The sequence below is a fragment of the Coregonus clupeaformis genome, chromosome 6 (assembly GCF_020615455.1).
Source record: "Coregonus clupeaformis isolate EN_2021a chromosome 6, ASM2061545v1, whole genome shotgun sequence".
In the NCBI taxonomy this organism is placed as follows: domain Eukaryota; kingdom Metazoa; phylum Chordata; class Actinopteri; order Salmoniformes; family Salmonidae; genus Coregonus; species Coregonus clupeaformis.
The window spans coordinates 18,792,417-18,804,993 of record NC_059197.1 but is presented as its reverse complement, the minus strand read 5'-3'; the positions used below and the strand labels follow the sequence as shown (position 1 = coordinate 18,804,993).

The 12,577-nt window shown below is 44.7% G+C and overlaps 1 protein-coding gene across 1 annotated transcript; it reads left to right on the top strand.

The window, feature by feature from the left end:
- Positions 1 to 7,077: 7,077 nt before the first annotated feature.
- LOC121567695 (forkhead box protein L2) lies at positions 7,078 to 11,639 on the top strand. Its single transcript, XM_041877915.2, has 3 exons — positions 7,078 to 7,164; positions 7,814 to 7,871; positions 8,590 to 11,639. Exon 3 carries the CDS (start codon positions 9,862 to 9,864, stop codon positions 10,777 to 10,779), a length of 918 nt encoding a protein of 305 aa, XP_041733849.1. The 5' UTR covers positions 7,078 to 7,164; positions 7,814 to 7,871; positions 8,590 to 9,861; the 3' UTR covers positions 10,780 to 11,639.
- Positions 11,640 to 12,577: the final 938 nt, after the last annotated feature.

Sequence of the window (12,577 nt, the reverse complement as noted above, 5' to 3'; positions counted from 1 at the left end):
TCTGTCGGCTGATTCCTGTCAAACAGTAGCTTTGATCTGTCTTCAGGGTGTCTGTCGGCAGCCATGTTTGTTTGGTCAGAGAAGTAGTGCTACCTGGGTAATTACCTCTAACAAAGTGGCTTGTTTTGATTTGGTCTGGAATCTAATCCCATCGGATACGATGAGGAAAAGTGTTGAGTTATTTTTACTCTTGTTGGGTTGGAAAGATTTGAGTGTGATTCTGACTTGACAGGTGTGTTTGGAAGGTTAGCCTTGTGAAAGGTGGGTTTTAATTCTTTAAGGCCAGGCAACACAAGCAAAAATAAAGGAAATAGAATCCCTATTAGCCTGTGGTGCCTGGCTTTAAATTGTAATTAGCTATTTTTTTCTCTCTCTTATTTTGGAAGGTGAGGCTGCTTCTCTCTCTCACACACACACACACCTCACACACACACACCGATTTCCTCAAACATAACCTTATCTTACTCTCTCTCACACAAACACACACATATACACACATACTCGCTCCTGTGAGTCATTTAGGACCTGGCCCCGGTTCAAGAAAACCTCAAAGAGAACCTTGTTGGCAGGAGTCTCCAGCGCTTCACCTCTCAGCAGAGGTTAGCAGGAACACATTCTCTCCTCTCCTCTCCTCTCCTCTCCTCTCCTCTCTCCTCTCCTCTCCTCTCCTCTCCTCTCCTCTCCTCTCCTCTCTTCTCCCCTCCTCTCTTCGCCTGTCGTCTGTCACCATGGTTAGATCATCTGTTGTTTTACACCATAGAGGAATAGGAATGTAGCTCATAGACCTAGGCAGAGGACAACCAATAGAATAGATACTTTACTGTCCGAGCAGCAGTCCCATTGTGGCGTTACTGTCAGGTTACAGTAAAGACTACAGGCTTGTTAGTTAATAAGGGAGTGATGGATGATATTACTGAGACAGCAGGTCAGGGGAGAGCAGGGGAGAGCATGGGAGAGCAAGGGAGAGCAGCGGAGAGGGGCTTAGTGCTTCCAATAGGCTTCCCCTGGGCGATAAGGAAGACAAACACATAACGCCACCAGAATACACCACAGCCACCTTCCGCTCAACACTAAGGAGAGGGGAGAGAGGAGGCATGGAGGAGGGAGGCTCCTTCATCATTTTTGACAATGATCTGTGTGTTGGAAAGGGGGATTTACAAAGTAAGGAAGCCCCCTCCACCCTTTTTTTCACACATTTTCTCTCTTAAAACAGACCGACACAAGAACACACACAAACATACTAGTTATTTGAGTTTTGAGGTGGATACGAGGTATAACGTCACATTATAGTTTGGAAGGTGTGTGTGTGTGTGTGTGTGTGTGTGTGTGTGTGTGTGTGTGTGTGTGTGTGTGTGTGTGTGTGTGTGTGTGTGTGTGTGTGTGTGTGTGTGTGTGTTCGTGCGTGCATTTGTGTACTAGACAGTATGTACGCACTATGTCTGTCTACTCCTTTCATGCCCCCGTCCCCTCAACCAGGTAGGTAGAGGGAGGATAACAGGAGGGAGGTAGAGGGAGGAGAACAGGGGGGAGGTAGAGGGAGGAGAACGGGGGGTAGAGGGAGGAGAACGGGGGAGATAGAGGGAGGAGAACAGGGGGTGGGGGTAGAGGGAGGATAACAGGGGGGAGGTAGAGGGAGGATAGCAGGGGGAGGTAGAGGGACGTAGAGGGAGGATAGCAGGGGGGAGGTAGAGGGAGGATAGCAGGGGGGAGGTAGAGGGATGTAGAGGGAGGATAGCAGGGGGGAGGTAGAGGGAGGATAACAGGGGGGAGGTAGAGGGACGTAGAGGGAGGATAGCAGGGGGGAGGTAGAGGGAGGATAACAGGGGGGAGGTAGAGGCAGGTAGAGGGAGGATAACAGGGGGAGGTAGAGGGAGGATAGCAGGGGGGAGGTAGAGGGACGTAGAGGGAGGATAGCAGGGGGGAGGTAGAGGGAGGATAACAGGGGAGGGTAGAGGGACGTAGAGGGAGGATAGCAGGGGGGAGGTAGAGGGAGGATAACAGGGGGGAGGTAGAGGCAGGTAGAGGGAGGATAACAGGGGGAGGTAGAGGGAGGATAGCAGGGGGGAGGTAGAGGGACGTAGAGGGAGGATAGCAGGGGGGAGGTAGAGGGAGGTAGAGGGAGGATAGCAGGGGGGAGGTAGAGGGAGGATAGCAGGGGGGAGGTAGAGGGACATAGAGGGAGGATAGCAGGGGGGAGATAGAGGGAGGATAACAGGGGGGAGGTAGAGGGAGGATAGCAGGGGGGAGGTAGAGGGACGTAGAGGGAGGATAGCAGGGGGAGGTTGAGGGAGGATAACAGGGGGGAGGTAGAGGCAGGTAGAGGGAGGATAACAGGGGGAGGTAGAGGGAGGTAGAGGGAGGTAGATGGAGGATAACGGGGAGGTAGAGGGAGGATAACGGGGTGGGGGTTAGAGGGAGGATAACAGGGGGAGGTAGAGGGAGGATAACAGGGGGAGGTAGAGGGAGGATAGCAGGGGGGAGGTAGAGGGAGGTAGAGGGAGGATAGCGGGGGGGGTAGAGGGAGATTGAGGGAGGATAACAGGGAAGGTAGAGGGAGGATAACAGGGGGGAGGTAGATGGGGTTAGAGGGAGGATAACAGGGGTACAGGGAGGATAACAGGGGGGGAGGATAACAGGGGGGGAGGTAGAGGGGGTAGAGGTAGGATAAGAGGGGGGGTAGAGGGGAGGGAAGATAACAGGGGGAGGTAGAGGGGAGGGAGGATAACAGGGGGAGGTACAGTGGGTAGAGGGAGAATAACTGGGGGAGGTAGAGGGAGGAGAACAGGGGGGTGGTAGAGGGGGTACAGGGAGGATAACAGGGGGGAGGTAGAGGGGGTAGAGGTAGGATAAGAGGGAGGGGTAGAGGGAGGATAACGGGGAGGTAGAGGGAGGATAACAGGGGGAGGTACAGGGAGGATAACAGGGGGGAGGTGGGGGGGTAGAGGGAGGATAACAGGGGGAGGTAGAGGGAGGGTGACAAGGGGGAGGTAGAGGGGGGTAGAGGGGGTAGAGGGAAGATAACGGGGGAGGTAGAGGGGGGATAGAGGGAGGATAACAGGGGGGAGGTAGAGGGAGGATAACAGGGGGGAGGTAGAGCGGATAGAGGGATGATAACATGGGGGAGGTAGAGGGGGTAGAGGGAGGATAACAGGGGCGTTAGGGGTGGTAGAAGGAGGATAACAGGGGGGAGGTGGGGGGTAGAGGGGGAGTAACAGGGGGATGTTTAGGGGTGGTAGAAGGAGGATAACAGGGGGAGGTGGGGGGGTAGAGGGGGAGTAACAGGGGGAGGTTTAGGGGTGGTAGAAGGAGGATAACAGGGGCGAGGTCCCTGTTTATTTGCTCTATCCTCTCTCTTCTTTCTGGGTAGAAAGAAGAGACACATTTGATGTACTACATGAGGGCTCTGGGTTTTTCTTCAGATCCCTCCATCCTCCATCCCCCCTTTTCATCAGATCCCCTCAGCTCATAAGGATGCCATTCAGAGGAGGCAGTATTTTGCTAATGTATCAATGCAGGCAAGCCAGCTACAAATGATTCACAGTAACCCAATGAGATCAAACTGGGAGAACTAGGGGTGTTCTCCTCCCCTGTCGGCCTGCACAGTGCAGATGCACCAACACTGTGATGGACCGGGTGACCCTCCTCCCCTACCCTGGACCGGGTGACCCTCCTCCCCTACCCTGGACCGGGTGACCCTCCTCCCCTACCCTGGACCGGGTGACCCTCCTCCCCTACCCTGGACCGGGTGACCCTCCTCCCCTACCCTGGACCGGGTGACCCTCCTCCCCTACCCTGGACCGGGTGACCCTCCTCCCCTACCCTGGACCGGGTGACCCTCCTCCCCTACCCTGGACCGGGTGACCCTCCTCCCCTACCCTGGACCGGGTGACCCTCCTCCCCTACCCTGGAGGGGCTGATGGAGCATGTTTTTTTGAGTCATTTCTGTCATAATAAAATGATTGTGTGCACACACACAATGCACACACATACGCATGCAAAAACATACATTCACACACAAGCACTCTCAAATACACACATACCTGCATCAAACAGTGAACTCATTCATGTTTTATATGATGTGATTGGCAGGGTGTGTTTTTGGTACAGATTACTCCAGAGACCCGAGCAACAAGGCCTGATTGGACAAACCAAAGAGCACTCAAGCACCAATGACCTGAGGTGGCCTACTTCACATCATATCTGTATTCATCAGTCTCTATTAGAAATATAACATAACAACATAATGTTTCGAAATGGGGGTTTTCTAATTTAGGACTGTGAAACATTTTGTAAACAATGATCATTAAAAGAGAGTACTTTTCTTGTTAGTTCAGATCAGGGTTGGTTTCATTTTACTTTCAATGACATTATGATAGTCACTCACCAGTTATCCCAGCAAACCGGCAACATTCCTAGAACATCAGCTAAGATTCCCATTAAGTTCTAGTTGAGGTTTTATCTAACATTGGGATTTAAAAATATATATATATGTTTTTGATATCAAAATATTATTTTTTGTGAAAAGGATTTAACTTAAATATCATTGGAATGTTCTCCTAACATTCACTAAAATCTATAACAACTACAGAACATTCCCCAAATGTTCTCATTAGGTTTCCAGGTAAAGAACAGACGAAATGTGTTCTGGGAACGTTCTTGCAACATCAGGCGAATGTTGTATTGTCCTACAAACATTGTATAATTATCAGCACAACTGAACAGTTTTTGTGTTATGAGAACATTTGTTGCAACCTAACGAATGTTCTGGGAACTTTCACAGAAGCAGATTTTGTCTTCAGCAGAGACCAAACTATTTTGCAAGAGAGATGTAGTACATTATCTATATTTCAATAGGCTACATGAATAGTTGACAGAATTTGGACTAACTGAAATTGATATTTTGCAGGTCGGTATAACCTAGAAACCCTGATGGGGCAGCACTGTGATGTATCCTCCTTCCTTACAGAAGGATCCATCTCTTCTCCCACATGGCACAAGGAACAGCCAAAAAAGTGTGTCACACGTAACTCAATATCCAAAAAAAACACCATACCTCGCCACAACTGCCGCAACAGCGATATGGCTTGGGTTGGTCACACATCAATACCGTTAACGCTTAAACGGTCAAAGGGGAAAGGGGGATCTGTGTCTTTCTTGGTTTTTAACTGATCAGATAGTAAAAGTTGTGAGGGATTTATTCGACATAAGACTAAACGAAAAATGTATATGCATGCATAAATTATATTTTTAAAAGATCTGTTCTTCAACGATTCAGCAATTTGTCACATGGTTATAATAATGTATGCTGGTTAGATTAAATACCAAACAATGCACATAGCCTAATAATGCTCGATATTTCGATTCTTATAGGCTACGCATGGCTACGTCTGAATGTGATGGCCAGATGCAGTATAACCCCACTGTGGGGGGAAATGTTATTGCAGCAGTGAAATTAGTATAACAAATATTGATCGAGAATTTGTGAAAACATATTATTATATAATATTATTATCATTGTTAATAATATTAATATTATTAATATTATTGAGAACATTCACATTAACATAATTTATAAATTATGGGTATTGTTAACCACAATTACAAAATCATATTCTATGTTTATAGACTTAACCTATGCTAACCCTCATTTCTGTCCAGTTCTGTTCAACTGGATATACTGCTGCCAGTGCATGGCTTCACACCGTGGGCTGTGACTCTGCGGGTTCGCCCCGGCCTGGTCCCGGCCTGACCTGGCGGATCTCGTCCTCCGCATTCCTCTCGCGCACTCTATCATAAACATCCTAGCCGAGACAGAGGGCAGGAAGTGCGCGAGGACAGGAATTTCACTCTTTCAAAGTGCATTAAAGCTGAGGGCCGGTTAAGAGATGGTGCTGCCATGTTTGGTTTGTTATCCTATAATAGACCTACAAACGGGCTTTGCAACACACAAACACACATAGAGGCGCATTCACGCGCTCTATCAATTTTTGGTTATTGTTGTTATTTCTCTGTATCATTGTGGTGGTTGCCATTAATAAACGGATAGTTTATTATTACCGTTGTTCATATTATTATTTTGACTTCTACTTACAGAAAACTATAACAACCTCGGTGCATTTACGAGGTTATATATCATTACTGCAATTAATGTGTCTGGGAAGCCGCAACAGAACCCTGTCAGCTGTGGAGTTGTTTTACATTGTATATTTTTATTGCAGTAAGCGTTTATTCGCCGATGATTGTTAGGGATCAAGCGAGAATTTGAGAGGGATTTGTAGAGGGTGTGTATTTATCTAAGAACAAAACATAGGCTACCCTGCATCTATCTCATGGCTCTCTCGTATTCTTTCTGTTGTACATCAGTGATAAGGCCTTCTTTGCCTATGGTTTATTGCATGTCTGCTTTTTTTGTCCAGATAGGCTATGAATTCGTTCAATATAACAATTTAATTGTTATTTAGCTTAAACCCTTGGTAGTAGGCCTAGTTCATTCGTATGCATGTTACGTCATTTAGTTTAATATTTGAACATTTCCCTCACCAAATGACTAGTGCCCATTGGTAATGAGAACTCCTATTGAAATCAGTCAATCGTTGAAGAAAAATGATGCCTGGTGTCCTAGCTTCAATAGTATATCCAGAAGCTATACCCATCTTGCCCTCTACAACTGTTCTCTTTCTGCACCGTTTTATTGTGAATATTTGCATGCATCCAGAAATTACGCATGATAGGTTTGGTGCAATCTTGGTTCAATGAGACTGTTAATTTGTCAGTGCGCCTAAAGCTGTTTAGCACAGTGTAAAGGTTACAATGGGTCAATTACAATTATTCACTTTATTTTGTCAACCAACAACTTTCCTTCATTCTCTTTTATCCAGTTTAAAACGTGACATAAAGAAAACAAGCGACAATCGAATTAGCATTCCTCAGCGCGCTCTAAAGCCAAGCTATAGTTCAGGTTACACATTGGCCTCTCGCTAGCGGTGTTTACAGATTCTTAACATGTTTATTTACAGCTTGTTGTGACGTGACGCGCGTGACTGTGGCAGCCCGGGCCAGATGCGGCGCGCAGGTGAGCGAGGTGTGCCCAGGGAAAAGTCGACCTCTCCTGCAGTCGTTTGGAGTGAGACTCAAGCAAGCGTCCAGAGGTTCAGTCAATAAAAGGTATGTATTATTGATAAAAATAAATAATCTTGTGGTATTCAGAAAATGTTAGTTGAAAATAGAAACCATATAAGTGGACTTAATGGCTGATAAATACATATAGGGCAAGACTTGGTTCCAATACAATGGAACCTGTTTTGCCAAGAGATTCCTTGAAATTAAAAAGCGTTCCGACTGTAAACCATGCAGGGAATAGACACGTCCTGACCTAGGCAACAGGAATGCTAAATCATTTTTCGAAATATTCCTCTTTTAACAAAAAAAGTTTTTTAAACAGATCTACAATTTTAGCCTTGAGTTTGAGACTTTGTAGCCTTTTAAACATTGTTTTGAAATGATCCATTTTGTTTCCTTCCCACGTTGTTTCAAAATGTTTTGGTCGTTTTCTTTTCGTTTTATTCAACATTCTGAACCTTAAGTAGGCCTACTGGTAGTCGAATAATGTTATTACAGTCATTGATGTTATTGTGCAATAGACATTACTGCCACTGTTGTTATTATTGATTGTTTAATAACAATATGATAATAACACAATAATTGTATGAAAATATCTATGATTGTTGACCGTTCAGCAATTCCTCTTCTTCTCTCTATCAATTCGGTTTCCATCTTCTAATCCTCATGGCGTTGGGCGCATGGGAACATGAAGAGACCACAGACTTTCTCCGCAACAATAAAGAAGACTAAACAACTCCCCAAATCACGAGGTATTACTAAACACACGCGCACTGTCATCACTGCCCAACAAAAGGCTCGGGTTCTGTGGTGTCGTCTTTGTTTTCAGTCACTTAAAGACCACCTCACCGCATCTGTGTCGCTTTGTTAAAGCAGCATGTCAATGAAGTATAGGCCTGTATTCACCTCGATTTTAAAAACAAAAATAATACCAACGAACTGTATCCTTGACTTTTAATGTTTTCTATCCAAAATATATTTGTAATCTTTTTGAAAACGAATGTTTGGGCATTTTGGTGAAATTATATCCCCAAACACATTTGACCTGACCATGCATAATACAAAACTACCAAAATATGCAGCACTCCATGGATGTTTTATAGCATATTTAGCATGATTTTGAAAGCATTTTTATCAACAAAATACGTTCCTACACTTAGTAACTACATTTGGTGCATTTTCCCACTCATGCAGAAATCTAAGATTTGATAGGCCTATCTATGCATTGTAGGCCTATGATAGACTATGTATGATAATTCATTATTATTGTTATGTATATCATTGCTATTTGTATAAGTTGGCACCCATTTTAAAGTACTCTTACACTAAAAGTAACCACATCATTTATTTTGTCGACGCTATCTGAACTAGACACAATTAAGCAGAGTCATATATTTTCTGCATATGTTTACAGTCCAAAAACATATGTGAAAAAGATAATTATGAACCTGATAATTTTTTTTATTTTAGCGCTGGAAACCGCCCACTCCATGTCTTGTGGTAATTGCGCGCTGAGAGACGGTTGGCTCTCACCGCTGTTCAGCTGTTCCCCCGCGAGGCGAGCCGGGGCTTCTCTACAGCCGCCGGCCGGGCCTCAGACTGTGGGCCGGTGGCGGGCGATGACACACATGCCAATGCTGTTCCACCTGCGTCAGCTCTCACAGCACGGAAATACCATCCCGGAGAAAGCAGACAGGACCCGCATGGGTGGCCAGGGAAATATATACCCCCTCCATACACCTCCATCACAATGCCTGCTAATTAAGCGGCACGATCAATTCAGGTTTTCTGCGGCTGCTGCGGACAAGCGGTCAGTAGCTAATGAGGCTTCAGCCTGCAGTCAGACCGAATGCAGTACACATGTTGAGGTAAATCTGAGGGTATAGGCCGAGGCTATTTACTTACAATAGTTGAAAATACTATTTCTATTAGGCCTACCTTGTTTTATCATTGGACATTTTTGAAAATTGCAGTCAATGCAAACAAAAATATTATCAGTTATGAATAGCCTATAGGCTAACAAACTATAAGTCAACATAAATACAGGAAGTAACAGTTGGCTATTTTGTCAAACATAACTGTGTCCCATTGACACGTGCTTTTTAATGGCATTGAAATTCATGAAATGATTTACCATACCTTGAAATTATCTTCCTCTTAATAATTTTTTTGTGACACACAAACTTTTCTCTAAGCTGTTTTCCTATTCATTTGCAATGAGTGGTATATTGTCTAAACCCCACTATAACACATGTTATTTTTGTACTGTGTGTGAATAGGAAAAGTAATTTGATCATGTGAAGTGGGCAGACGAGATATTCCTCACCACGCAGCTGTAAACCAACGGAGGCGGAACTCGTCCAATGCGCACAAATCACAGAGCAGTACGTCGCACGACGCACTGGAGAGCCACCGCCACTAGTAGGCCTACCTTCTGCCTGTGGAAAAAAAGAGAAAAGGGCTGGGCTTAGAAAGGAATCAAACCAAACCTGGGCTGCGCCTCCATCACAAACCAGTTTGGGAGAAAGTATGTTCTAGAGGAGAGGCTAGTGCCTAACAAGTCACCAACTGTGGCTCAAAACACGGATTTCTCTGCGCGCTAAACGTTAAGGAGGCAGCCTCAGAGTTTTGTTTTGGAGTCCATCTTGAGGTGCTAGGGCTAATATCATTTTCTACAAGTGTAGTTAATCGCGTTTGTTGTTCTGTATTTGTGGTGGATTTGTTTTTGTTTTGGTGTGCGCTATGATGGCCACTTACCAAAACCCCGAGGATGACGCAATGGCTCTGATGGTACACGAAACCAACACGGCGAAGGATAAGGAGCGACCCAAGGAGGAACCGGTCCAGGAAAAGGGTTTGGAGAAAACGGACCCGTCTCAAAAACCACCATATTCGTATGTTGCTCTCATTGCCATGGCCATCCGGGAGAGCACCGAGAAGCGCCTAACTCTATCTGGTATTTACCAGTATATCATCACCAAATTCCCTTTCTACGAGAAAAACAAGAAAGGCTGGCAAAACAGTATCCGGCATAACTTGAGTCTGAACGAATGTTTCATCAAGGTTCCTCGCGAGGGAGGCGGTGAGAGAAAGGGGAATTACTGGACCCTTGACCCGGCGTGCGAGGACATGTTCGAGAAGGGAAACTACAGGAGGAGACGTCGAATGAAACGTCCCTTCAGACCTCCACCGACCCATTTCCAGCCCGGGAAATCCCTCTTCGGCGGTGATGGGTACGGCTACCTGTCCCCTCCAAAGTACCTGCAGTCCAGCTTCATGAACAACTCGTGGTCGCTGGGCCAGCCGCCCACCCCGATGTCCTACACCTCCTGTCAGATGGCCAGTGGCAACGTGAGTCCCGTCAATGTGAAAGGACTGTCCGCTCCCTCCTCATACAACCCGTACTCCCGGGTGCAGAGCATGGGTCTCCCCAGTATGGTGAACTCTTATAACGGCATGAGCCATCACCACCACCCGCACGCTCACCATGCCCAGCAGCTGAGCCCTGCGACCGCTGCGCCGCCCCCGGTCTCCTCCAGCAACGGAGGTGGCCTGCAGTTCGCATGCTCCCGCCAGCCTACCGAGCTCTCCATGATGCACTGTTCGTATTGGGATCACGAGAGCAAACACTCCGCGTTACACACGAGGATTGACATTTAGAGTTTACCAGAGGGCCACTTGTAAAATGGACTCTTGTGAGAGAAAGGCAATAAGTCTATTCCTGTGTATTCAAACCAGAAACAAAAGTATTTTTGAAGAGACAATACTATGACGGGCTTTTTTGATCCAAATAATGTACTGAAAATCCATATGGAAAGATATACAAATGGGGATGGTGAGAGAATTTTCAAAAACTGGAAATTGTGAGATTAAGAGGACTAGGCAAGAGGTAGCAGAACTTTTGGGGGCCATTTCGTGCGCCCACTGTTGCCTTGGACAGAAGGCCGGGCTATTGTATGATATAGTTGTAAAATCTGACCAGTTCCCTATTCACGGGGATACAATTTCAAAATACAATTCCATGAAAACAAAATTCACAAAACCCTCACCCTGTCTTGAAATTCAAAACATCACCTGAAAGAGTGATAATTGAATTCGAACTCCTACGTATTTGAACCAGTATAGTGCACTGAGCGGACTCCAGCAAGACCAGGGGAAATGTTGATTCTTTAGCCTGTCTTTAGTTTTTTTTATTTTAGTTTTTTATACCGTGTCACAGTTCTTACTCGGGGTGCAGGTGGGGAGAGAGAGCACCGTCAGAAGGAGCAATACCAAAGATGTGTTACTTCGGGGGTCATTTAGTTTTTAGGCTTCGTGACCTCTGATAGAGATGGTTTAGTTTCCGATAACATTCAGTCCAGTGGCAGATTTTTTTTTTACCTTTCTTGTTTTTTATAAACGTTATTATTTTTGTCTCATACATGTTGGGGCCATGTTAAATTAGCACTTTCCCTCTTTTTCTAATATTTTGAATTTCTTAATAAACTTGTATTTCTTTCAAAGTAAAACATTGGTCATGAATTAATCCTTATTTGTGCAAAAACGGTATTATCTAAACTACAAATTTCAACAATTATCAACGACAATGTTATGATGATGATGATTATTATTATTATTATTATTATTATTATTATTATTATTATTATTATTATTATTATTATTATTATTATTATGTGGTCTACCACTAAACAAATACATGGCCACTATTATTTGGCTTGCAACGTAGGCTTAGAACTATATATTCCACAGATGAAGTTAATTGGAATTCTGTCCGTGAAAGTTCTTCACTTAGGCCTAAACCCGAATGTGTATTTTTGTCTTGAAAATGCTAATGATACATTTCAGTTATTTTTGGCATGTAAATCCTTTACGTAAAACGTCTCCAAATATCTAGCAGATGCTTAATAAGGCCTAATACTTTTGTACAGTTTAGCTAAAGTTTAGTTTACTGGGGAGTTGGTTGGATATTTCAGTTTTATACACTAAATATATATATTCTTCCTTTCGAAAGTAGTTTAGGGAAATTCCATTTAATTATAAACTATTAGAGGTGTTAAGCTGTTATTTAGATCTTCATTTTATTCCAGTGCCAACCCTGTTGCTTAACACATGAAAACACAGCGTGGCCTACTCTGTGCACTTGCATGCATTGCAACTATTGGCCAAAATAACAGTGAACTTTTGCCTTATCTGAATAGTCTACATTCATTATTAGAGTTACCAAATAGGTCTACGGCATCTCATTTGTCAGCAGAGTGCAACAGTTGAAGAGAGAAAATCAAAGAAATATCTGTGCGTGTTTAGGAAGACGTTGTGAACTTCTTAGAGGGTTTTTTGGCAGTCGTTGTTCAGAGGGCGAATGCTTAGGAGAAACAGATGCTGCGGAAGTTAAGGGTCGCCATCCCAGTCATTCCATTTAATCATTATCCCCATATGGTGTAGGCTAACCTACACTATG